General features: G+C 48.0%; 2 protein-coding genes across 3 annotated transcripts in view; both read right to left on the reverse strand.

Annotated features, from left to right (window-relative positions):
• GNB1L (G protein subunit beta 1 like) overlaps positions 1-25384 on the reverse strand; it is a 59589-nt gene extending 34205 nt beyond the window's left edge. Inside the window, exons 1-2 of one of the 2 annotated variants that reach the window (XM_045819919.1) lie at positions 25244-25384; positions 24884-24981 (exon numbers count right to left, since the gene is read on the reverse strand). The gene's annotated coding sequence lies outside the window, so the exon portion shown is untranslated. The remainder of the gene's footprint in view (positions 1-24883; positions 24982-25243) is intronic. The other variant, XM_045819920.1, reaches the window with a different exon arrangement.
• On the reverse strand, positions 20482-22751 carry RTL10 (retrotransposon Gag like 10). The gene is given in 3 exon segments (XM_045819918.1): positions 20482-22108; positions 22111-22338; positions 22341-22751. Coding segments are annotated over 3 exon segments (1194 nt in total). The 5' UTR covers positions 22681-22751; the 3' UTR covers positions 20482-21482.
• Positions 25385-26719: the final 1335 nt, after the last annotated feature.

The following is a 26719-nucleotide window of genomic DNA, read 5'->3' on the forward strand; positions in this document are numbered from 1 at the left end:
GGGCGAAGGAACATGAAACTTAATCCACTGAGCACAACTTCGTATTCTGCCTGCTCTTCAAGATGTCAGAGCGAGACACATTCTTCTAAAAATTAAAAAGCAAGATAATCTGACACAATTTGCACAACTCTGACAGCCTTTCCAACTGATGCTACAAATGCCCCCAAAAGCCCTGAAGGCCCTCAGCCCACAGATGACGATGACAGCATCCCCCTGTGTCTCCTCAGCAGCAGCAGCCGGGCAGATCTCAGGGTTACCCCCGGAGAGGAGACTCAACCTTCCCCCAGGTGTGGGGGGCAGTGGACAGGTGTACTCACCCTCCCACTAAGGTCACACACCTTGGGCAGGCCTACTGGCCACAGGGGTCCAAGGACACCCCTCGTGGCAGAGGCAGGAATGTGTACCTAAACAACCAGGTGTGCGTAGAAACTGGCCACAACCCACAGGGGCTGCATCAGCAGATGGAACCATGGATTCGAGCAGATGGATTCAAGAGGCAGATGCCCAGAGACCACAGCACGCGACCTGACATTCTGGAGCTACTAGGCCTTCACACCTCTGTGTGCCTCAGCCTGATCCACCAACAGGTTGAAGGGCTGCCCTGGGCATCTGCCCTGCACTGAGTCACACACCCCTTTCCTTTTGTTGCAACAGGACCCTGGTTCCGTGAAGAAGCCTAGAAATCGAGAAAGAGTAGCAGAAGTGAGCCAAGTGCAGGGGGGCACCACCCAGCAACACTGGGCACTGCCCCAGCTCGCTGGGTCCTGCCTCACTGTGTGTGTGTGGCAGCAAGGACAGGCAGCACGGATTCTGGAAATGCCTTAGACCCTCAGCCCAGAAGTCCGGCCCCACATGAGCCACCTCCAGCAGGCCCCAAGGCCCCTGAGCATCCCACGGCCAGCCCAGACGGGGGAGGCACCACTTCCCAGCAGAATGCATGTCCTGACTGGCCCTCTCCCTTCCCAAAACAAATGAAAATGATGATAAAATTAAAAAACACAAAACCTTCACTACATCATTAGGTTGATTTTCAAGAAGTCTGGAACCTCCAGAGGATAAACACGAAAGGAAAAAGTCAAACATAGTAAGGTTGGTGGAGCCTGAGGCTGGCTCCTGCCCTGGAGACATTTGTTGTACCAGTGACCGGGAGTTCCTGCACGGGAGAGTGACCCGTGCAGATCACCTGTTTCCCAGCAACCTTTTCACCCCCTTGGGCCCATGAAAGACAAAATGTAGGGCCCTCTCAAGGTCGGTAACCTCAAAGGAGCATCTGCAGAAAGATGAGACCTCACAGGGCCACATGCTCAGTGTTAGGCTGAACTGGAGCTAAAGCTGCACCCAAGGGTGCCAAAACAGGTTTCAGCCCTAATTCATACCACCTTGGGCGGTCCCTAAAACTTCAGCCTGGGAAGTCTCTCAGAAGGAGCTCACCTGCAACCCAGGCCTCAATGCATTCACAGACACAGCCCTACAAAATCAGGCTCATAGTCAAAACTCTTCAACACAAACAAGGAAATACGGTACCATGAGTGAGAGCCATCAGAAACTACAGGAAGCGGAACTAGCGCCCCAGAGCAAAGCATTCAGGTATATTTAAAATAAGAATGCTCAATGTTTTTTTTTTAAGATTTTATTTATTTATTTTTTTTTAGAGAGGGAAGGGAGGGAGATAAAGAGAGAGAAACATCAATGTGCGGTTGCTGGGAGTTATGGCCTGCAACCCAGGCATGTACCCTGGCTGGGAATCGAACCTGCGCCACTTTGGTTCTCAGCCCAAGCTCAATCCACTAAACTACACCAGCCAGGGCTGCTCAATGGTTTTAAAGAAAAAGAGGGAACTGAAACTGTAAGTAGAGAGCAAGAGAATGTAAAGAAATTACCCATCGGATTTGAAAAAGGGCCCAACTGGGTGAAAAGGTTGCTGGGAAACAGGTGATCTGCATGGTGCCAAGGTATCACTCTACTGATAACTTACTGATTGTAAAAGGAAAAGATTCCTTTACAATGGAGACATCTGGCTGTCACCACCTTTGCCATCTGATCAAAACCTGCTCTGCCAATAGTAAACAAACTGACATCACTTATCGCCCGAGGTGATGCAAGAAGACTCGGCGCCATCCTCAACCTCCCTCTGTGCCAACGCTGTGCAGGAAACAGGCTGACACATCCAGATTACGGGGCTAGACAACGAGCTTGCATGTATCAAAAGGTCATGGTCAAGAAAACAATAGCAAAAAGCAGGGCAACTCTTCTGAATTAAGAGACTGAAGAGGCATCACAACCAAATGCAGTGCGGAAGCCTTGATTAGATCCTGGATCAGAAAGGGGGCACCTCCAGAGGAACCACTTGGGACAGCTGAGGAAATCTGAATATGGGCTGCAGACAACATGGAAGTATTGTTAATTTTCTCGGGAAGAATAATGGTATTTTACGTAGAAGAATGTCCTTATTCCTAGGCTACAGGATTTTTGAGATAGATATCATGATGTCTGCAATCTGTTGCAGGTGTTTCAGTAAAAAGTTTCCTTTATCTCTATCTACATGCAAGTACACAGGCAGAGAGGTAAAGCAAATGCTGGAGGCAGCACAAACCGACACTATCAGTTTGGAAAACGACCTGGGACACTTTGCACAGCTCATGACTCAGCCATCCCACTCCTAGATAAACACCCTAAAGCGATTCTCACACAGGTACAAAAAGAGATTTGTAGAAGAATGTTCATAGCAATTGTGTGCATAATAATTTAAAAAAAACAAAAACAAAACAGAAACACCCGAATGGCCATCAACTACAGAATGGGTAGCTTTGGTACATTCATACAATAGAATACTCCACAAAGCTGAAAATGAATAAACTCCAGTCTCACATGGATAAAGCGCAGAATCCTAATTCTCATCAAGAGACATTAAAGCAGTAAAAACCAGTCTAAAAAATAACAACAACAAGAATGAGGCTACAGACTGGGAGAAAATATTCATAAAAATGTATCTGCTAAAGGGCTGGTACTCCAAATTTTATAGAAGTCAATAAGAAACAAAAATTTAAAGTGATTCAAAAAGGCTAACTTAGAAGATAGACAAAAATTATATCAGGCAAACAGAAACAATAAGAAAGCAGAGATTGAAATACTGATATCGATGCAGGTGAATTTTAGCCAAAAAGCATTCAATTTGACAAAACCATACACTTTCTAATACTAAAAGCTGAAATTCACAATGAATATATAATAGTTATGAATATCTATGTAACAGAAATACCATCTTTATAAAGCAAATAAGAATATCTTAATAATAGAGATACCATCTTTACAAAAACCATAGGAGATACAAGGAGTCAGAAAAACTCACTAGTGGCTCTTAGCACTGTACTAGTCAGATCCAGTAGACCATAGTACAGAAGGAGAAAGAAGACTCAACAGGAAAGACATTATGGATCTAGAAGGAACTTCACACTCTGATGAAAGAGACTGCACCTTCTTCTCAACTGCGCATGGACATCTGTAAAAGATGACTGTATGTTGGGTGCAACACAGAAAACATTAGTAAGTTCCATAAGTAAGAAATCTAATAAACAACATCCTATGACCATAGTGCAATTAAACCAGAAATTAACAAGATAAAAACCAAAAGAATCTTGCAACTCAACATTTTAAACCATTTATTAAGTGAATTTTAGGGGAAAGGGGAAAATACTTAAGCCACAAATTTTAAAAACGAGTCCTGGACAGCAAGCTCAGCTGGTTATTGTTGTCCTGATACACCAAGCTTGTGGGTTCAAACCCCCATCAGGGTACATGCAGGAGTCAACCACTGATGCACAAATAGGTAGAACAACAAACTGGGTTCTCTCTCTCTTTTGATCTCTCTCTCTCCCACCTTCCCTAAGATCAATAAAAAAAAGGGCAATGAAAAACAGTACATGCAGGATTCATGAGGTATAATTAAATGTTTGATCAGAAGAAAAGTAGGGACCAATATCACGAGTATCACACAAAAATAAATAAAATATTAGCAAACAAAATACAACATCAAATTAAGAAAATGACTGTGTGAAATTTATCCCAGGAATGCAAGGCTGGTTCAATTAGGAAATCCATTCATGTCATACACTGTATTAATAGATCTATAGAGAAAATGCATATAATCAATCATCTCTAATGATGCCAAAAAGCCTTTGACAACATTCCATACCCATTTTTCACCTGGGTGAACAAACAGAAACTGACAGGTTTCATAAAAATGATGACATGCACGCCCAGCCCTGTCCGGGGCGGTGGGGGGGCTCACTCGGTTGGTCAGTGCACTCTCTGTGCACCAAAAAGTTGCAGGTTTGATCCCCAGTTGGGGAGCATAGGGGAGGAAACCCATCAATGTTTCTCTCACATTGATGTTTATTTCTCTTTCTCCTTTCTCTTTCTCTCTCTTTCTCCCCAAGCCCGTGTTCCTTTCTCTCTAAAATCAAGAAATATATCCTTGGGTTTTAAAAATCTACATACACACAAACCCTCCTTAGTTCTAAAACACATTACTTTATGAAGAAATATTGGAGGCATTTCAACTAATATGAGAATATCCAATGTCTTCAACACTGTACTTGAGGTGTAAGCCAATGCAATTAACCAAGAAAAGTTAATCAGAAGTATATGAATTGGAAAGAAGAATTTATACTATTTTCCAGATGACATGATGGTATACACAAGAACCAATGATAAGTCAGATTCAAACACTAAAAAAAATTTCATCTAGTAGCAGGAAATAAAACAAAAAGAGTTCAGAAAGAACAAAGTTGGAGGTATCATGTTACCTGGCATCAAACCATATTACAAGGCATAGTACTCAAATCAGCATGGTACTGACATAAGAACAAACATATAGATCAATGGAATCAAATAGAGAAGCCAGAAATAAACCCACACCTATAGGATCAATTAATATATGACAAAGGAGGCAAAAACATACAATGGGGTAAAAGACAGTCTATTCAATAAATGGTGTTGGGAAAATTGGACAGATACATGGAAAATAATGAAACTAGGCCACCTTCTTATACCACATACAAGAATAAACTCAAAATGGATTAAAGACTTAAATGTAAGGCTCAAAGCCATTAAAATACTAGAGGAAAACATAGTCAAGGAAATCTCTAACATTTCTCTGAGCAGAATTTTTTCTGATATATCTCCTTAGGCAAGGGAACAGAAGAAAAATAAACAAATGGGACTATATCAAACTAAAGCTTTTGGACAGCAAAGGAAACCATCAACAAAACAAAAAAACAACCTACTAAAATGAATGAAAGAAGATATTCACCATGATACATCCAATAAGAGGTTAATATCAAACATTTATTTTTTTATTTTTTAAAGGTTTTATTTATTTACTTTTAGAGAGACGGGAAGGGGAGGGGGAGAGGGAAAGAAACATCGCTGTGTGAGAAATACATCCATTGGTTGCCTCTCACACACACCCCCAACTGGAGACCTGGACTGCAATCCAGGCATGTGCCCCAACTAGCAATCGAACCAGTGACCCTTCAGTTTGCAGGCCAGAGCTCAATCCACTGAACCACACCAACCAGGGCTCAAACATTTATAAAGAACTCAAACACCTCAACACAAAAAAACCCCCAAACAATCCAATTAAAAAATGGACAGAGGACCTAAATAAATAGGCACTTCTCCAAAGAAGGCATACAGATGGCCAATAGACATATGAAAAGATGCTCAACGTCACTAGCCATCAGAGAGATGCAAATTAAAACCACAATGAGCTACTGACTCTCACCTGTCAGAATGGCTATTATCAGTAAATCAACAAACAACAAGTGTTGGTGAGGATGTGGAGAAAAGGGAACCCTAGTGCATTGACGGTGGGAATGCAGACTGGTGCAGCCACTGTGGAAAAGAGTATGGAGTCTCCTCAAAAAATTAAAAAAGGGGGCCTGGCCGGTGTGGTTCAGTTGGTTGGAGCATTGTCTAGTAAACTGAAAGGCCATGGGCTCAGTCCCCAGTCAGGGCACATGCCTGGGCTGCGGGTTCAGTCCCTTGTGGAGCGCACATGAGAGGAAACTGATTGATGTTTCCCTCTAACATCGATGGCTCTCTCCCTCTCTCTCCCCCTCTCTTCCCCTCTCTCTATAATCAGTAAGCATGTCCTCCAGTGAGGATAAAAATAAAATAAAATAAAAATGAATAAATAAAAATTAAAAATGGAACTGCCTTATAGGACCCAGCGATTCCACCTCTGGGAATTTATCCGAAGAAACCCAAAATGTTAATATGAAAACATATATATTTACTGAGGTGTTTGTGTTATTTATAATAGCCAAGACATGGAAGCTACCCAAGTGCCCATCAATAGATGAGGAAATTAAAAAGCTGTGGTATATATATAAAACGGAACATTCCTTGGCCATAAAAAGAATGAAATCTTACCATTTACAATAGCATAGAGGAAGTTAGAAGGTATTATAGGAAGTTAGAAGGTATTATTTCTCAGTGAAATAATTCTGAGTATTATAGGAAGGTATTATAGGAAGTTAGAAGGTATTATAGGAAGTTAGAAGGTATTATTTCTCAGTGAAATAATTCTGAGAAAAACAAATGCCATATGATTTCACTTATATGTAGAATCCAAGGAACAGAATAAACAAACGAACAAACCTGAAACCCTCACCAATACAGAGAAAAGATTGATGGCAGCCAGAGGGGAGGGGGTTTGAGGACTGGGTGGAAAAGGTAAAAGGATTAAGGAGTACAGATTGGCAGTTACCAAAGAGTCGAGGGGATGCCAAGTACAGCACAGGGGACACAGTGAATAATGTTGTAATAACTATGCATGGGACCAGGTGGGTACATGAAGTATCAGGGGGCTACTTTGTAAGGTATATGATTGTCTAACCACTGTGCTGTACACCTGAAACTTATACAAAATAACATTGAATATAAGCTGAAAAATAAATAAATTAAAAAGTAACTTATTTTTTTAAAATAAGAGCTCAAGCTTCCACATACAAACAATAGCCTGTTAAAAGAAAATCCCATTTAAAATACCAACTAAGAAGATAAATATTTAACAACAAATTTTTTAACTTTTGCATGTCCAAAGAGATAAAAGTTGCCCTAGTTGGTGTAGCTCAGTGGTTGAATGCCAGCCTGTGAATCAAAGGGTCGCTGGTTCAAGTCCCAATCAGGGCATATTCCTGGTTTGTGGGCCAGGTCCCTGATTGGGGGGTATGCAAGAGACAACCATACACTGATATTTCTCTCCCTCTCTCCCTCCCTTCCCCTCTATCTAAAAATAAATAAATAAATCTTAAAAAAGAGATAAAAGTCTAATATCTGTAAAAATATATAGAACTCTTCAAAATTAAGAAAGACTAAAGCCAAATAGAAAAACGAGCAATTCACAAAAAAATAGAAAAATTAAAAGCCAAATAGAAAAATGGACAATTCACAAATAAAGGCACGAAAATGGTCCTTACACATATGAAGAGACACTTACCCACACTCAGGAAGAAATGCATACTAAACTACATTGAGAGGCTTCTGGCTCTGGTCGGGATGAAGTAAGCTCACTGCAGCCTCACTCTCTGGCTGACTACAACTAAAAACCCTGGACAAAATACAAGAAAGCAATTACCTGAACACTCTGAAGTGTGAACAATGACAGACAGATGTTGGAGGCAAGCAAAAACTGACAGAAGTGACCTGCACTGGGAGAATTCCTTCCTGTTTTTAGCTGCACAGCCACGAGGTAGCAGTGTCTGAAACTTAGACAGAAACCCCTAATTTCTGTACAGAGAAAAGTCTAAAGTATGTGGGAGGAAATCCCTGATGGTTCCTTTTTCTCTCCCCTCTTGGTGCTGTCCCAGGGGTGGGCCCCAGTTGGGGACCTGTGTGGGAGAAGTGGCTCTGTGGGAAACTCCCATCTCTCCAGCCAGAGTAACCAAGGGAAGGGGACCCTGCAGGATGAAGTGCGTGGGCGCGGGTGTGCAGAGAAGAGAGAGATAAAGGAAAAGTCCTTAATTCTGCGAATGAAGTCTTAAAGTCCCAGCCTCATTCCTGAGCTGCATATGCCTGGCACAGGCCCAAAGCAGCACCCGCTTTAAGAAGTGGACGGAGATTTAATTCAATCACCATCCAAGTCTCAGACTGACCCCCAAGAGGCTGATGTGTGGGGCAGACCCAAGCAGCATCTCAAAAGCTTTGAAAATTGAAATGAGATTAAAACCATAGCCTACAGAGGGCGAGACAGAACTTGTGATGCAAAGCTAACTGGGTTGACCACCTGCTAACACAAAACACAACATTCTCCAAAGGAGCCAACATAATACTCAATCCAGGATATGTTTAGGATACAATACAGAATTATTCAGCGTTCCAAGAACCAGAAAATGGCACCAGTTCTCCAGGGAAAAAACAACTTATAGATGCCAACCTCAAGATGATTCAGGACAAGGGTGTGGGGATTGCCTGAGGCAGTGGGGTGGGGGCTGGGTGGAGGGGGGCAAAGGAGGAAAAATTGGGACAACTGTAATAGCATAAACAATAAAATATAATTTAAAGAAAGATGATTCAGATGCTGGAAATATCAGATAAGGATTTTAGAATAGCTTTTATGATTACGCTCCATGAAGCAAAGGTAAATACCCTTGAACTGAACGGAAGGAAAGTTCTCAGCAGAGATATAAGAATTATTTTTTTAAGAGGAAGTTCTGGAACTTAATAATACAATATCTGAAACAAACAAACAAACCAAAAAAGAATGGAATGGGCGGTGACAAAGGAAAGAGTCAATGAGCATGGAGACTGATCAACAAAATTATCCAATTAAGATCCAAAGAAAAAAGATGAAAATAAATTATTAGAGCATCATTTATAAATTATATAAATGAAAATAAATGATATAGAGCAAGGGACTTGTGGAATAATAGCAAACGGTCTAACATTCATGCTACTGGAGTCTGAGAAAGGGAGTGAAGTGTAAAATTACTTGAATAACGCCTGAAACCAGAAATTTGGGAAAAAACAAATTTAGAGATTCAAGAACTTAAATGACTCATAAACAGGATAAAGCCATGCTCAAAGACATAATTAAATGTCTAAAAATACTTTTTAAAAATCTTGGCAATAATGACACATTATACATAAAAAAATAATAATTTGAATGGCCATGGATTTTTCATCAGAAACTGTGGAAGTCAGAAGATGGTAGAATACCTTTAAAGTACTGAAAGAAGAGAACCCTATATCCAGCAAATGATCCTTTGGGGGAAAGGTAAAATAAAGACATTCTTAGATGAAGAAAAACTAAGAGAAGTTCTTGCTGGCAGATGTGCTACAAAAGAAATACCAAAGAAGCTTCTATAGCTCTAAAGAAATCAGAAGGAAATGTGGAACTTCAAGAAAGCAGAGCAAGATAAATGGTAAGTATCTGGGCAAACATAAAACACAAGTTTTCACCACTCAAGTGAACGTGTGTATTGTTCAAGTTATAATATTGGTGGGGTTTTCAATATAACAGCTACAATGTGAAGGCAGAAGAGTAAGGGGACTCATAGGGTTGTAAGCCTTCTATATTTTACTTCAAATGAAAAACAAAAATTAACCCTAAGAAGGCTGTCAAAGGTGAAGTATGTACATACACTGTAATCCCTAGAGCAAACATTAAAAACATATTAGATAACAGCAAAAGGTTTAGCCACAAAGCCAACAGAAAAATTTAAACTATTTGAAAATATCAAAATAATCCAAGAAAAGGCAGAAAAGAGGGGGTAGAAGAACAAAAAATCAGAGGGAGCAGAGAAAACAAAATGGTAAACCAACAGAACCATATCAATGATTACAATAAATGCAGCCCTGGCTAGTGTGGCTCATTGGACAGAGTGCCGGCCTGCAAACCAAAGGGTAGCCAGTTTGATTCCCAGTCAGGGCACATGCCTGGGTTGCGGGCCAGGTCCCCATTGGTGGGGGTGCAAGAGGCAACCACAAATTGAGTTTCTCTCCCTCCCTTCCCCTCTCTCTAAAAATAAATAAACAATAACATCTTTTAAAAAATAAATAAATGTACATGCTCTCAAGATGTTAATTGTAAGACCCAACACTTTTGAGGTGTTGGAAAAAAAATGCAACTATACCTAGAGGAAACCCATTTTAACTTAAAAACATAGATAAAAGAAAATGGGAGTGAGTATATTAATGTCAGACAAAGTAGACCTCAGAATAAGGACTATTATCAGGGATAAGAAGGATATATAAAAATATAAGGCATTAATTCATCAGGAAGACATGAAAGTCCTAAACATGTATTCATCTAACAACAAAACTTCAAAACACATGAAGGAAAAACTTATGGAACTGAAAGCAGAAATAAACAAATACATAATTACAGCTGGAGACTTAAACTACTCCTTAGTAATCGATTGAGAAGTGGCCAGAAAACCACACTGGAGCCCTGACTAATACTCCCTACCTACCTGACCTAGGTGCCATTACGAAAACACTCCACCCAACAGAAAAACATTCTTCTCAATGCACGTGCAACACTCAGCAAGACAGGCCACACCCTGGGTCCCAAAACAGACCTTTAAAAATGAAGAAGAACCAAAAAAGCATAAAGTACATCCTCTGGCTTACAGAATTAACCTAGAAATCAATCGGTAACAGAACGATAACTGGAAAAATCTCCAAATATTTGGAAAATAAGCAACACAATTTTAAATAATCAAGGGGTTATTTTAAATGAGTCAAAGATGAAGTCCCAAGAGAAATTAGAAAATATTTTGACCTGAATAAAAAATAAAATACCAAAACTTGTAAGATTTAGAGAAAAATTAATAGCAGTAAATGCTTACGTTAGAAAAGAAGAAGGGTCTTAAAACAATGACCTAAATTCCACCTTAAGAAAGTAGAAAAGAAGCAAAATAAGCCTAGAGCAAGTCGAAGGAGGAAAATAAGGTTAGAGAAGTGAAATGGAGAACAGTGCCCTGGCTGGTGTGGCTCAGTTGGTTGGGCATTGTCTCACAAACCCAAAGGTCGTTGGTTCGATTCCCAGTCAGGACACGTGCCTGAGTTGCTGACCACCCAAGGTTGGGGCATGTGTGAAAGGCAACTGATCAATGATGTTTCTCTCCCTTTCTTCCTCCTTCCCTTCCCCTCTCTCTAAAAATAAATAAATAAAATCTTTTTTTAAAAAAGAAACAGGAAACGGTAATATAATAGAGAAAATCAACAAAACCAGAGATTGGATCTTTAAAAAGATCAATAAAATTGATAAATCTAGCTAGACTGACAACCAAAAGAGAGAGAGAAGAAGCAAACTGTAATAATAAAAGAAGGGTCATCACTGCAGATGCCACCAACACTAAAAGGATGTTAAGGAAATACTATAGACAACCCAACACACACAAACTCAACAACCTAGACTAATGGAACTGAAGACCATGGACTATTAGAATGGCTAAAACAAACAAACAAACAAAAAAACCTGACAAAATCAAGTGCTGACTGGAATGTGGAGCAACTAGAATTCTCACACTTTGTTGGTGCAAATGCAAAATGGTACGAGCATTCCGGAAAACAGTTGGGCAGTTTCTTATAAAATAAAATATACATGTATCATATTGCCTAACAGTCCTACTCCTATGTATTTTTTCTAGAAAAGTGAAAACTTACAAGCAAACACCCGCACACGAATGCTTACAGCAGTTCTACTGTCTTCACAGTGCCCCAAAGGGGAAATAACCCAAATGATATCCACGGGTGAACGGAACATCTTGAGCAATAAAAAGGAACAAACTATCGACAAATGCAACAACACGGTGACTATCCCGAGAATTATAGTGAGTAAAAGGCTACATACTATGTGAGCCGAGTTATATGGCATTCTGGAAAAGGCAAACCGAGGCAGAGAGCACAGATGGCCATTGTCAGGGGTCAGGGGCCAGGGTCAATGGGTGGGACAGGGGCTGACTGCCCAGGGGCAGCCAGGGGAGAGGTCCAAGGTAATGGAACAGTTTCTGTATCCACACTGGCAATGCTGGTGTGGGCAGGTGTTAAGACTCACTGTAAGTACATTTCACAATAATCATAACAGAGTAATAATAGATATTCATGAGTTCATACGAATGGAAAGGCAGGAAAGTGGATGAATCTCCCACACCGAATTCCAAATAACGCATGTGGATGCTCCACCCTCAAGGAGGCAGGGCAGAACATCCACTCCGATGAATGGCTATGTAAAGTGACTTCCTCCCCAAGAGGGCGCTGTGGGGAGGGGCGATGCCAGCAGCTTCACAGCGGAGGAACCTCACAACCACCACCTTGGCTGGGGCACCAAGGCCAGCATCCATGGGGATGTCAGGCTGACAGCACATGCCAGTGATATGACGTGATGAGATGGCACTGGTCTTTGAGTTCTGGCTCCCAGGAGCCCACAACCCAAGTCCAATCATGATAAAAACTCACAACGAATCTCGGCTCAGGGAAAGTCTACAAAAGGCCTGACTAGTACCCCTCAAAACTGTAAAGGGTGTAAAAACAAGGAGTTTAAGACGCTGTGAGAGTCTGGAGCAGACTAAGGAGACATGACGGCTAAATCCCATGTGGTATTCTGGGCGGAACCCTGGGGCAGAAAGAGGACATTAGGAAAAAATCAAAAAATCTGAATAAAGTATGGACTTGAGTCAATAACAATGTATCTCTGCTGTTTCGTGATGACTATACCATACTTACTAATGGAAGATGTTTATAAATGGGAACAGGGCTCAGGAATGCTCTGTGGACAAGGTACCACACCGCTCTCTTGGCCATTTTCAGGGGGGCACTTTTTTCAGTTAAAATACATTGTACAATGTCTTTGTGCTATTTTCTCTCATGCTATGGGTAATGGCATTTAGTTTACCACTAATGTATCATGAAAACCCAGTTTCCTGCTTCGAGTCTTTCAGATTTAGGGCCAATTTCTAATTCTACTCAAGGTGACATTCAACAGATTGAATGCCAATTTTTAAGTGCTTCTCCCATTTAAAATAACTTACCATCCTATCTTTGCCCTAATTTAAATAGATTTAAATCCATCCGTAGTGTCTCCAACACAAGGCAATCAGTATTCAGTTAAGCAAGTTAGTGGGTGACCTTGGCCATGTCATCATTAGGTCTAGAAGCAGAGCAGCAAGCCAGGGAAAGGAAGGACACCGATGGAACAATAGTGCCCTCCACCAGCTCGACCTGCTCATTCCTTTTTCGAAGTAGCATAACCATTCTAGCAGGAAAATTCTGGAGTGGCTGGTCCTCTAGCCTGGCAGGAATGGAGGCCCACTCCCTCTGCACCTCCTGGGCCACCAATGGAGGCTAAGACATCCTCCATACAGGCTGTGCCTGAGTGAGGCCTCACTGCTCTCCCACCTTCCCCGTCAGGACAGACCATAGCAAAGCCCAGAATTCCAGAATGGGCCCTTGTACTCAGCCATGATGGCCTCAGCTGGCGACCTCATTCTCCCAGCTGGCCTCTCAAAGTTGTACCACAGGCCTGAGGGCCAGGCCAAGACCCTGGGAGACTTCCCAGGGCTGCTGCTTCACATCAGGAAATGGAGGTCTGATCACAGCACCCCCACTGTCTCTGATGTGCACAGAGATCCAGGGGAGCCATCAGCTACGCACAACCCATCAGTGATTTAGAACCCTACACCTCTCAGTCAGTGAGACCCCGGGGGTCAGTGTCCTGTCTACAATGTTGGCTCACTGCCCAAGATGGGGGTGGGACACCCCCATGAGTGATGTCTGGGCCCCCAAGGGGTGGTCCTGCCATAAATCAGGACCCCTGCAGGGAGGCCAGGCTTGCCCCTGAAGTCTACAGAACAGCTGTGTCCAGATGAGGCAAGGGAAGGAACAGCCTGCTGGGATGAGATCCGATCCCCTTACCTGCAGCTCATGGCCACATAAAGAACTGGTCACACTCCCAGACCAAAGAAACACCACACAGAAGGACCTGGGCAGGTGGGCGGGCCAGCCAGGGCCCCAGCCAGCCTGAGCTTGGAGGCAGGTTTGCCCAGGGTAACTCAAACTTCACAAAGAAACCATTTCTGGAATGGGGCTCCGTTGGTGAGTCGAAGTCAAAGGCGCACTTCATAGCTCCTTTCCAAACCCCATGCATTGTCAGGGCCCTTGCCCCTTTGAAGCCTTGGTGAGTGATTGAAGCGTCTACTTTCTGAGGGGCAGATAGCACGGGCCGGTAATCTGACTCTAAGCCCTGGGATAAAGGTAGTTTGTTTCCTCTCAGCCCGTCTGTCAACACCTCCTCAGTAATTAGCCCTAATTATTACCAAGGGCCAGCCTCCCATTCGGTTATTAAATCAGAAATAGTATCATGGCCGGGCATCTGTCAACGCCCGGCTGGCGACCTTGGATTCATTGAATCCTCTGTCAGTATCCATGGCTTCAAAGATGCAGATCCTGGGGAGGGTTCCGGGATGCAGCCTAGCCAACCCTGCCCCAGAGGGAGGGAGGGAGGGAGGAAGGGAGATAGGGAGGGAGAGAAGGAGAGAAGGAGGGAGCAAGAGACGCTGGTGCCACAAGCAGCCCAGCCCTGCACACCTTAGGCCTCAGAGCCCAGTGGGAAGGTGGGAGGGAGTCCAGCACTGTCCCTGCACCCGCCTCCCCTACGGCAGCAAGTGCACACCCCAACCACAGCCATTTCCAACTCCCCAGGTCACTGATACAACTATGTGGGTATGTGTGTGTGTGGGGGGGTGATAGGCACACCCCCAACAGCCCTTTCCCTAAAGGACCTCGGGCGCATCCCAGGCCTGCCTGCTTTCTGCACATCTGTGTCCCAGGAGCAGCAGGCAGTGGCCTTGGCCTTGACTGATGGATCTGGGCCTAAGGTTGGGCAAGGCCCTGTTCCCTGGGTGCACAGGGAAAACCCCCGAGCCCTGCTGCCAGGAGCCCCCTCTGAGCCTCGTGTACAGCCTGGGCACCCCTGCAGGTAAGGCATCTCCCTATGGGCCGGTGAGTCCCCAAAGCAGAAGTCAGGGTACGGCTGGAGACAGGTTTCGGTGGTGGAGCCGAGTGTCACACTCCTGAAGGCCCTGGGGTTAGGACAGCCACCCACCTGTTTCTGGCCTGAAACCTCCCTTTTATCCACAAAAATTGAGTCACTTGTTCCATAACATACAGACCTTCTGCTCTCGCAAATCTCAGCCACCCCCTCCAGCAAAATAGATTGCCTCAGGCAGGAGCATGCAGGCCCTCTCCTCCCTGGGGGCAGTGTCCCAGGCCCCTTGGGGCTGGCTGCCAGTGATTCCTATGAAAGCCTAAGGAGCCTGCTGGCCTGCAGTGAGTTATGCGTTGCCTCCAGCGCCTGGACACTCACCCACCATGTCTAAAAGCAGCCCTTTCCAGATCTGTGTTTGGGGGAGAGGGAAATGGAGGCCAGGTTATAGCCGAGTCGACCAGGACCAGGACCCCCTGCTGGAGTCAAGGCCTGCATGGTGTGGTCAGTGCCCAGGCAGAGTGAGCCCACCAGCCCACCTCGGCCTATTCTTCTCCCCTGCCATGCCACAGACAATGCCCTGGCAGGGCCAGGCTGGGCTGGCAGAGCCTTCAGGAGGTGAAGGCATGGTGATGTCTCACAGTAAGGCTGGAGGTATGAGGGGTGAATGCCCAGTCTGCCCGCAGTCAGCAAGGGCCTCCCACAGCCATGGGTGCTGAGGTCGAGAGTCACAGACTTGTCCTCTGGGCTGAAAGGAAGGAAATGCCAGGGTGAGGGGCCGCTGGGCTGCAGGGGCAGGCAGGATGGGTGGGCAGGGCCTCTCCATGAACAGGCGTTTTGAGCTGTAGCTGAGGACATCCGTTACCCCCAGGAGCAGGTCCAAGGAGCCTTGAGAGGTGGCAGGAAGGAAGCCCGACTGAGGCGTTTTCTGCCAGCCTGCCCCAAAGCACTTACGGGCAGGGCTGGGACCCCTGCCAACGATGGGCCACCAGCCTTTTTGTCCCTGGCGAACACATGGAAAAGCATGTTGTTTTACAAGGGTGGCCATCCCGTGTGCCAGTGCCGGACTCTGGGCCCACTTCTGCCATGAGGCCTGGTGCACAGTGGCCATCTGCCCAGTGCTGATGGCGACGCCCAGACAACACTCACCTAGGACATGGAATGGGGGCCAACCCCTGCAGGCTGGCGCCCAGGCAGCTTCTAGGAACCAATCCCACTTGGAGAGGGGTCCCTAGACATGGCGGTGGTGATGTACTTTCTGACAGGGATCCATGCAGTTGCCCCCGTGGCAGAGGCCATCTCAGATGGAGGAGTCCCCCAGCGATTTGTCTACCAGACATGCGAATAACATGCCTGCAGATGCATGCACATTCACAGTGGGCCGAAGGTGTGTACACACACATGTCTAGAGGCACATACCCACAATATGTATACTCTCACTGATGGCTGCCACCAGTGCTCGGTTGAAGTGTGAGGGAGAGAGGGGTCAGGGACAGTGATTACAGGCCCGAGGGGCCTGCTGCTTCCCAGGCACATGGGAGGTAGAAGTTCTAGTTACAGGTGGTGAAAGTGAATCTAGGAGTTTAACAACTTGCTGGGAGTGGGGGTGGGGGCGCTGACAGGGACCAGGAGGCTGAAGTAGGCATCATCAAGTGTGCGCCTGGGGCAGGTGGGGCAGGCGCCCAGGGACACAACTGCACTGGCACTGGGTCACCCGGATGGTTGCCACCAGCCCAAGGCTCCCATCTGTGTCCTGATTTTCAGGGGAGGAACACAGGGACTCCGTGGTGCCCCAGGGGACAGCACACTCACCAGGTGCCCAATCAACACACCTGATCTCCTGACTTGCAGGCCCTCACCTATGCTGAGCATGTAACAGGAGTGGGGAACGGATAGATGCACGAAGCTGCCAAGTTTGGGGGCTTGTGTCCTCCACAGCAGGGCCTATTCTATCCTAACCCATCAAGGACCCCGTTTCACCTTTCCCACAGGGCAGGTGACTGTCAGCCTACAGTGCTGGGTGCCATGCAGGCCAAACCTGTTCCTGGTGCCATCGCTCATACACGCTGGCTCCCTTCTCAGGCTCTCTGATGCCTACAGCAGAACCCTCTGCACACCATGCCACCACAGACTCCAGTCAACATAAAAGACAAAGCATTGAGATTTGGGAGTATGGAGTCACGTCTTTGACCCTCAGGTGGGGAAATGTTTCTTAAGAGGAGTGGGGCACACAGAACTGGGCACTTCCTGCTCCAGGGGCCTAGAGGGGTTCTGCACATGGCCTTCCGTGACTCTCAGAAGGGTTCTCATGACAGCACTGCCCAGAAATGCAAAAAAAAAAAAAAAAAAATCCATGTTGGGCAGTATGATGGCCGAAATTGTGTCCCCTCCCCACCCCCCAATTTAGAATTCTAATCCCCAGCACCTCAAAATGTGACTATATGTGGAGACGGGGCCTTTAAAGAGGTAATTTAAGTTAAATTAGGTCAAATGGGTGGGCCCTAGTAATGACTGGTGTCATCATAACAGGAGATCAGGACAGACAGGCACAGAGGGACAAGCATGTGAAGGGAGAGAAGACAGCCATCACAAGCTAGGGGGAGGAATCACCCCTGTAGATACCTTTGTATCAGACTGTTAGCCTCCAGAATTGGGGAAAAATGTATTTGTTGTTTGAGCCATGTGGCCCTAGCAAAGGCACACAGGCTTCTCTCCAGACACTGAAGCTGCCCGCCACCCACTGCCTGGATGGCTGCACTCCCGAGAGTCGTGCTGAGTGGACACCAGCTCTTCTCAAGGCTGAATGCCCCGTCCCAACCCATGGGAGGATCAGCCACTCTCATCCATCCAAACTCAGGTGTACTTGTCTCCATGGTAACAGTAACAGAAGGGGAGACACTTGTTACTTATGGTCCACTATGGTGTTTCCCCTCTGTGGTCATGGAAAAACAATCCACTGGGGCTCCTGTTGTCATGGGTCCATACGGGACTAGAAAGGGAAGAGTTGATCTGTGACATGAGGGTGGGTGGCTGCAATGCTAGAAGTTTGTTACTGCAGCACAGCCTGGCATATCCTGACTGATATAATGGATAACAGCTCCACTGACCTCACTCTGCGCTGCTGGGCCTTTGGGCTGTCGCCAGCTTTGCTGCAGTGAGGCTCACTTGGCAGTCCCTGAGGCTCAGGCCACTGTGCGGGCCTTATCTCACTGAACCCCTCCCCCAGCCCCCATGCCCTATGAGGATAAACTATTCTAACGGCTCTGACAGATCAGGTGACACACGGAGGACTGTCAGCTTCCAGCTGGCACAGGCAAGGTGTAACCAAGCTCAAGTCCACTCTCTGAAGCCCCACACCTACTGAGGAGCGAGCAATGACCACCTGCATGCAGGCAAGTGGTCAGCGTCTATGTGCCCAGAAATGTCACGTGCGCCAAAAGCAGCATTCAATACTCCAACCAACAGCATGAAAAAGTATGTTTCTCCATGCTCAGCAATCCTGGTACCTAAATTTTTACAGTCAGTCCTGGAATCACAGACTGGAAAAAAATCACCCCCACTACTTTAATTATTTTTTGAATGTTGAAATTTTTAATTTGTCTGGAGTACAGGCTGGTATAAACAGGGAGGAAGGTGTCCAGTTGTATTACTTCCCAGATGGCTGCCCAGTTGTTCGACTCCTTTTACTGAACAATCCACTTTACCCCCATTAATTTGAAACACCTCTAGTGTGAACTAAATTCCTTAGTTGGCTTTATTCCAGTTCTCTATTCTCCTTTGTTCATCTGTCTGCGTCAATTTCCAAGCACCTTCTTTGTTGAAGCTTTATAAAATGTTCAGTATCTTATAGGACCTTTTCCTTAATAGTTGCGGTGCTAGAATTTTCTTTGGACACAGGTACTTTAAAAAGCCCTCCCATAGTGCCCGCAGTGTCCCATCCTTAATAAATAAGAGCTGTGGGTATTTCCAAGGGACGTGAAAGACACACATGATCTAGAAGGCAGGCCCTCGCACCTCAGCCAGCACTCTCCTTAAGGTCGCCAGCCTGTGTGGAGAGCCAGGAGTGCTGAGTGCCCGAAGGGCCCTCCTCCCACCAAGCACGGCAGGGCCTCCTCTCCTGGCCCTCCATGTGCCTGCTCGCCCAGAGTGGGGAAGTAGCTAGGTCACTGCATCTGCCTGAAGGCAGAGGAAGCTGTCATTCTGCAACATCATACCCATTCCCTGCGTGGCAGGCCAGTCCAGAGCCCTCCCATCCTCACCTAATGCCACCCAGGAATGGGTGACTTTGCCAACACCACTGAGGCCCTGCCCTCTCCTCCTTTCCTTTCATGAGGGCAGAGCAACCACCCTAAGACCCATTCCCCAAATTAAAAAAGAGGTCATCAGGCCTCTCCCGAAGTCCCCCTGGGCCTGCCCTGGCAGGCCCTCAGGAGAGGTATGTCAGACTATAATCCAAGCCCACAGGAGTTGTCTGGGGCCTGAGGGAGGAGAGGCCCCAATGAGACAGGGGGTTGGAAGGGAAAATGACAACCCTGAGCTGAGGGTCCACTGAATGGAGACAGAAAAGGCAGTCTGTGAAGAGCCAGCCACATAACAGGGGTGTCAGCTGGGCCATGGGTCCCAGAAAGCCGCGCTAGGTCCTACTGCCAGAGCAGTTTGGCCAGCTCAAAGGAGGGACCTTCTGACTATCACCAACCACACCAGACGTGCAGGCAGCCAGGCCGCAGCTGACGGGGGTCAGCGGGAGCAGTCGGACCTGCGCCTGGGCAACAGCGCAGAGGGGCAGCAGTGCCGCCCCTCACAGGAGCACTGTGGCTGGGGCTGGCTGGGACGTTCAGGGACTCTCCACACCTAAGCAGAATCAGATCACATGTGATTGCTTTTGTCAGCTTGCTTGTTTTGCTTTTAGGGTTATATCAGCCTCCTACCTATTTCCAGGATTTGCAACTGGTTTACTTGCAAGGTATCTGTGCCTTAAAATAACTCACACATAAAACCCTCTGAATCCAGCGCTTTTCTAAGTGATAGTAACTAAATAAAATAATCCCAACAATGTACTTTAAAGTTTTTACCGTATGTTTGCTTATTACACTTTTTCCTAGCATAACTAGTGTTAGTTGCAGCTCCTGTTTCCACTTATTTCTTCCTCCTACTTTCCAGGAAGGTGTCCTCGCGTTTTGTTTGCACAACCATAAAACTGAAAGGGGCTTGCCATTCCCATTCAGTCTGGCTGGAGGAAGCTCCCCAGCTCAGCTCTCACTATTAGAAAACCCATCCTTGTACTGAACAGGTCTTTCTTCATTCCAGTCATCTGGCTCCCGGGGGCCTCACAGCTCCCTGTTCCTCGTTTCACCTCCCCTCTCAGAAGTTGGGTCTCAAGGCCACACTCCACCTGTCAAGCCTCCTATTCCCACCCAGTCAGCCCAACTCCTCAACCAGACCCTTCCATCCTCCAAGTTCCCAACCACGCATGCAACACTGACCTGGCATGCTCGTGGCTGGGGCCTAGCCTCCCTGTAATGGGCCCAGTGTTGCTGCCAGTGGAACAGGCTCTGCTTGTCAGCAGTCACCACACCGCAGGCTCAGCCATGGATTCAACACACATTTAATGAGCACCGGTTGTGTACCAGGACACAAGCTAAGATGGAGCCCATGCCCTAGAGGCTCACAGTCTACCCTGAGGTACAAGTCATGTAGTGTGAGGGTTTAGGTGCTGAATTAGCAATGTGCAAGAGTGGGCAAGAGGGCAGGGGCTGTTGAAAAGTGGGAGGGCAGCAGGCGTAAAGGCACTGAGATGAAAAATCCAAGAAAACCAGGTGACTAGAATGTTAACATACAGAGGGAAAAAATGCCTGGAATGCAGTTGAGACTAAAAGGTGGCCTGAATCTCCTCTTCCTGTACTGAGCCTTCCCAGCTGACCAGGGCTACTGACAAACCCACAGAAAAGCATCTTTCTCCACCAAGACCATCCGACTCACACTCCACAATGAGAGTGGCCGCTTCCTCCATGCAACCTTCCTTCAATTCCAGCCCAGAGGGCAGCCCACGGAAAGCAGATTGTGGGGGAAAGGAACAAAGCAAAGACCATCCAGGGACCAGATCCAGGGCTGGCATGACAGACAGTGCAGTTGCAGCCAGGATTTGGGGGAGGGGGGTAGTTTGTGTGTGCTTGGGTGGGTAGGGTTTACAAAGATAGTGCAAATATCTGATGGGGACCGATCTACAGAACTCTGCCCAACTAGTAGGAACAAACCCGGGTGAGATGGTCCTCCCAGGGCAGCTGCGGGGATGCTATAGAGAGCCTAGCACAAAGCAGCCTCTGGGCCACCAGGGAAATCACAGACTGAGTACAGGGCAGAGGCCAATGTTCTCCTGTGGTGGGCGAGGGGGTCGTTTGTACTCAGACAAGGTAGAGACCAAACAGGTGCACCTCCTACCCAGCAATGGGGCAAGTGGACAGCGCAGCACACGGCAGCACTATGTCTAAAGTCACCTGGCAATGCCACTTTGTCTTGATGGGGGGCTGTGGAGCTCCTTGGCTATGTGGGCCACTTCATCACGAGGGCCACTGCTGCACCTGCCTGGACCCTGTTTAGAAACCAGGGCTGCAGGATGGAGAGCAGGAGAAAATGGTGGCTCTCCTGGCATCTCTGGGGTGTCCACTACCCCCTGTGAGTCATCTAAAGATGCCTCCTGGTCTTCCTCTGCCTCAGAAACCTCCTCCTCTCTCTGCTGGGGCTCTGGACTCCCTGGGAGAGCTGGATCTAGTTTCTGGGCGGGGGAGTTAGCAGATTCTGGAAGTACAAGGACAGATTTGGGTGCCCCCTCCCTTGGCTGGGAGGAGGCTGGCCCCACCAGACCAGGTTTGGTGCTGCATGCAGAACTGGACAAGGCAGGAGGCTCAGCAGGCCCAGGGCTGCTTTCCTTGGCCAGCTGCTGCTCAGGCAGAGCATTTCTGAATGCAGAGTTGGAACTAGGAACAGCAGGTATGGCCAGAGTGGCTGGGACAGGCCTGGGGGTAGCACCCATGTTGAGTGCCAGAGTGTCTGAGAACCTAGCTAGGTACTGCCTCACCACAGGCAGCTGTGGGGTCACTGGAGGCTGGCTCAAGGTGGGGGCAAGGGGCAGGGCACTGCAGCATGGTACTCAGAAAAACTGTTCGGGTCCTGAATAACCTCCTCGAAATCCTGGCAAAAGCGCTCATAATCATCAAGCAGGGGTATATCCCCATCAAGGTAGGGGGCTGCCCATGCCCAAGCTCGGCCTGTCAGGCACCCGAGGACTTTGCAGATACGCCTGAGGTTGTCCTGGTAGTGCTCAAAGCGGAAAGACATGTAATCACCAGCTGAGCCAAAAAGCGGTCCAGCAGCAAGGGGGAGCCATCAAAGGTGCCTGGGTCTGAGCCTGGCACCCAGGGGAAGTCCACCCTAAGGGGTCATGGGCCAGGCATGGCAGGGGGACCCCTTTCTGTGGCCTCACCATCCACTGTGCTCTTCTGCTCCATGGTTATGTGCACACACACAGGGTCCCCACAACAGGGATGCTCAATCCAGGGATCCACTAGGGGGAAATATGCAACCCCAGGAGAGGCCCAGTCAATCTCCTGCCAAGGGTGTGCATTGGCATAATTGGCTGCAGCTTGGATGGGATTTTGAGGACCTTGCTGCCAGCACCAGCCACGAAGCATGCTGGGAATGGAGGAAGGCTGCTGCACCAACTACTACAAAGAAAGGGAGAAGGGAGGAAGAGATGGCGTGGGAGGGGAGGGTGGTCAGAAGCGACACTTAGGATATAAGAGGACAGAGATGCGCTGGAGAGGGGCATGGCAAACCCCAGGTGGTCCAGGCAAGTGCTGAGGGCCAGGGGAACTGACAGCTGCGGCCTCAGGACAGCTGAGAAGAGCTGATGGGACTGTCAGACGCAGGTCACCATCCAGGGCAATCTGTCCAAAAACAAGGTGGGGAAGAGCGGAGACTAGGCCCAACCATCACCATGAGGCTGCAAGAGGAGGCAATAAGCAGGCAAACCCTAGGTAATCCACAAGGAGCTCTGAATAGAAGGAGGGCCTGGGAGGTCCAAGAAGGCGGGCAAATGCTGTCAGTACCAGGAGAAGGAAAGGGGGCCAGATCAGAACCCCCTGGACTCCCTTGAGCAGCCAGGCTATCTGGGAATTTCAGGAGAATGACAATAGCAACCTTTTACTGAGTGCTGTATCCACACCAAACACTGACCCTCTCATAAGGTCGGTACCATAATAATGGTCCCCAAGGCAGAGTGGTGAGTGAAGTCACTTATCTGCAGCCACACAACAACTAGTAAGTGGCAGAGGCAGCTGAACCTGGCTCTAGAGACCAAACACTTAACCATCAACTTCACCACACCAATTATGCACTATGCAGTCTGCTTAGGAGGAGTTTTCTAGCTGCCCCAAACATTAACACTAACTTATGACACAGACAGACATAAGATTCTTTTACATCACTGCATCAGGAGCATGGTAGATGTCACCTATGTGTGTGACAGAAGCCCAGGTCTTCCAGACTCACCTCACCACTTAGTGTACAGCCTACAGGCAATGCCACCCCAACCCAAACACCACCTCCCTGCACCTCCTTCCCTGTCAAAAGCCCAGTATCTGATACCCCAAGTTTAAACCCAATGGTTACCTTCCTCCTGCAAAGGGCATGGACAGCGATGATCATCTGTCCTGAGTAGCCCAAAGAGCCCTGAAGTGGGAAAGGAGGCTGTAGCCAAGAGCAGGCACAGTTCTCTTCCAGTGCAAGCGGCACCCCCCACAGGCTCTCACACTGCCTGGCCTAACAGCAGCCACCTCCCCAGTCTCTGAAAATTGGAGGTCCACTCGCGGCCTCCACAGAACTCTCTGCTTCACCCCAACTTGTACAGTTTTTCTGACAATGCCTCCACTCAGTCCCCAGGGCACCATCAGTTCAGACCTAGGGGCACCACGGCCTGCCCACACCTTCATGTGCAGTTTGCTATGTGTTCATCTACCCCTAATGAGAGTGAGTTCCTCCAGGAAAGCACAGCTCTCTGTCTTTCTGTCCAGAACCTCCTAGGATGGCCTGCAGCACTCAACACTGCCAGGGCCACCAACCCCTACCGTTGCCACCCGAGCATTATGGAACCTCTCAGACACAACCTCTACCTTGGGGGTGGCCATCCATGTGAAAAGCCCTTTCCATCCTAATACAAGCAAAAAATATGCTAGGGCCTTCCAGCAGCAGTGGCCCAAGGAGAATCACAGGAATGCAGTATACTGAGTCCAAGCTCTGAAAAGCAATAACCACATTGCAGCTCCTATCACCAATCTGAAGTTAGGTGCCAGGCTGCCCAGAGAGACCATACATGTCCCATGCCCAGGAGCCAACACACTACCCAGGTCTCTGCCCTCCCTCTCTCCCAGTCTGGACCTCACACCCCTACTCAGAACCCTAGCTTGTCACCTTCCCGCTCATCAGCACTCCTGTGTGTACTCTGAAAACTCAGGATGAAAACTCTGTGCCAAACAGCCAGCCCTGCACGTGCCTGAACCTTCCTAAGCCTGGGCCTGACTGGTGAGAGAACCTTGGCTCTTCCACGCCTATCAGTCTATTGATCTCTCTCATTGCTCTCCCCACCCTGCCTGACACTGAAGAATTCTATCAAGGAGCAGGTAACGCGGCTCACGCGCACTTGCCTCCGCAAAGTCAAAGCCAGCACCCTGCAACACTGGAAGATTCTCTGCTCCGAGGTCCCAGGAATAGAATAACTTGCTTCACAGCAAATGCTTCTACTTTAGGGCAGACCACTGCACCACCCCTCCCGCAACCTCCATGCAGGAAACCGCGGGGATTTGAGCTCATAAGCTCCACCGCAATAAGGCGACCCACCTACAGCTACGCCAGGCACCCACGAAGAGGGCCCAAGAATCTGCAGCCAGAGACCTTGCAGACGCGTTTCCCTCCGAGGGCGAGAGTCCAAGAGTCACCTAGAAAGTGGAGAACAAGATCGACCGCCGTGAGGAGAGTGAAGGGCGCTACTTCTAAAGACGGAGACGGCAGGAACCAACCGAAAATGATTCCAGACGCCCCCTCAGCCCCCGGCGTGGACTGATAAACTGAGGCCCAGTAGCCAAGGCAGCGGGGACCCAGTCCAACGGCTCCGAGCACGTCTCTGCAGAAGGGTATGTGGGAAGGGACGGAGGGAGGGATCCCACCGCCGGACGCCCGGGTTCTCCCCGCCCCACTGACCCTCGAGCCGAAGATACGAAATCCAACTCCGAGCAGCGAGGAGCTCAAAGCTCCACAGCGTTGTGCAGCCACACCCCCTGCTTGCGCACGGCCTCCCCGCACTGGCTCTCGGCCCGCCGCACGCAGCACTCCTAACCGGGCCGCGCCTGCGCCGTGCGTCAAGGGGCCGCGGCCGCGCAGACGCTCCCTAGTCCTGCCAGCGCGGCAGCGCTGCGCGAGGGGTGATGGGATCAGTCTCAGCCCCGCGCTGCGCCAAGTGCCACGAGAGCGCAATGGGTCTCGTGCGCAGGCGCGGAGCGGAGGGAGTAGGCGGAGCTACGCAGGAGAACTGCTGGGGAATAAGCTGTGGTTGAGCTCTGAGTAGCTAGTGGGAGGGGCCATGACGCCAAGCGGCTCCGCAGAAGTGCGGGGGCTAATGCCACTGCAGCTGGGGGCTGCGGGCAATAGGGTTTGAGCATAGAGGGACCGCGGCTGTCTTTTGTAAAGTTTCTCTCACCACCCAGTATTCCGTGTTCAAAGGACCTGGTTCTACGTACACATTTCCAGCGCAGAGCGAGAGGGCCAGGCAGCGCTTTCCCCAAGGACCTTACCCCTGCGTTCTGACAGGCAGGGCCTGTGGGTTTCTTATCGTTGGTGGGTTTACCTCTACCCCAGCCAAGGCTGGACCCAGAGAGGACAATGAGAATAGGTTGCAAAGGCCAAGCCTGCTGCCCAGGAGTGGAGTGCTGGTCAGCACCCAGAGATGCTGGAAAAGCCTTTGGAGGATGAGGTTGGGGGCTCCTCGCATGAACGGCCCGGTGCCTCCTCCCGCCCTCACGGCGCCTAGGCAAGAGGTGGGGGGAGGTGCCAGACCCCAGCTCAAGGACCGTAGGCCAAGGACTTGGATGCAGGCCAGGAGGTACTGGGGCCACGGACAGCCGAATTTACTGGAAAATGATCTTTCCCAAGGCGAATGCACATGTAACACACCAGCTCCCTTTCTGCCCTGGTCTAGTGACTCCTTTCATGAAAGGATCTCTGAAATGTTATCTGCATTTACAACCAAATTCACTTTCTTTGATCTTTGAAACACAAATCAAAGATCACATTGTACCTTCACCGGGTCTGTGGGGCTTTCAGCGACCTCCGCCAAAAATAATAAAAGTGGCACCCGGCCAGGAAACGCCTCCTTGAAGCGTGAATGAAACTTGTATTTTTCAGTTGTATCTTTCCTAATTGACCTGATAATTTAAACTTCCTGCCTCAAAGGACAGGGGGAGTTCCCGACAATTTGGCTTACCTCAGGCAATAGGCAGCAAAGGCCAACTCAGAGTCCGTCAGCAGGCTTGTGCCAAAGACTTACTTCAGGGGGGCCAGGCCATCAGAAAAAGACTTTTTGGTCCAAATTGTTTTTTTTTTTAATTCAGGCCATCCAGGTATACGAGTATATATATTTTAATTGTGGTAAAATATACATAACATAAAATTTGCCGTTTT

Source organism: Phyllostomus hastatus, unplaced genomic scaffold, assembly GCF_019186645.2.
Source record: "Phyllostomus hastatus isolate PE091 unplaced genomic scaffold, TTU_PhHast_1.1 phas_scaffold_387, whole genome shotgun sequence".
In the NCBI taxonomy this organism is placed as follows: Eukaryota; Metazoa; Chordata; class Mammalia; order Chiroptera; family Phyllostomidae; genus Phyllostomus; species Phyllostomus hastatus.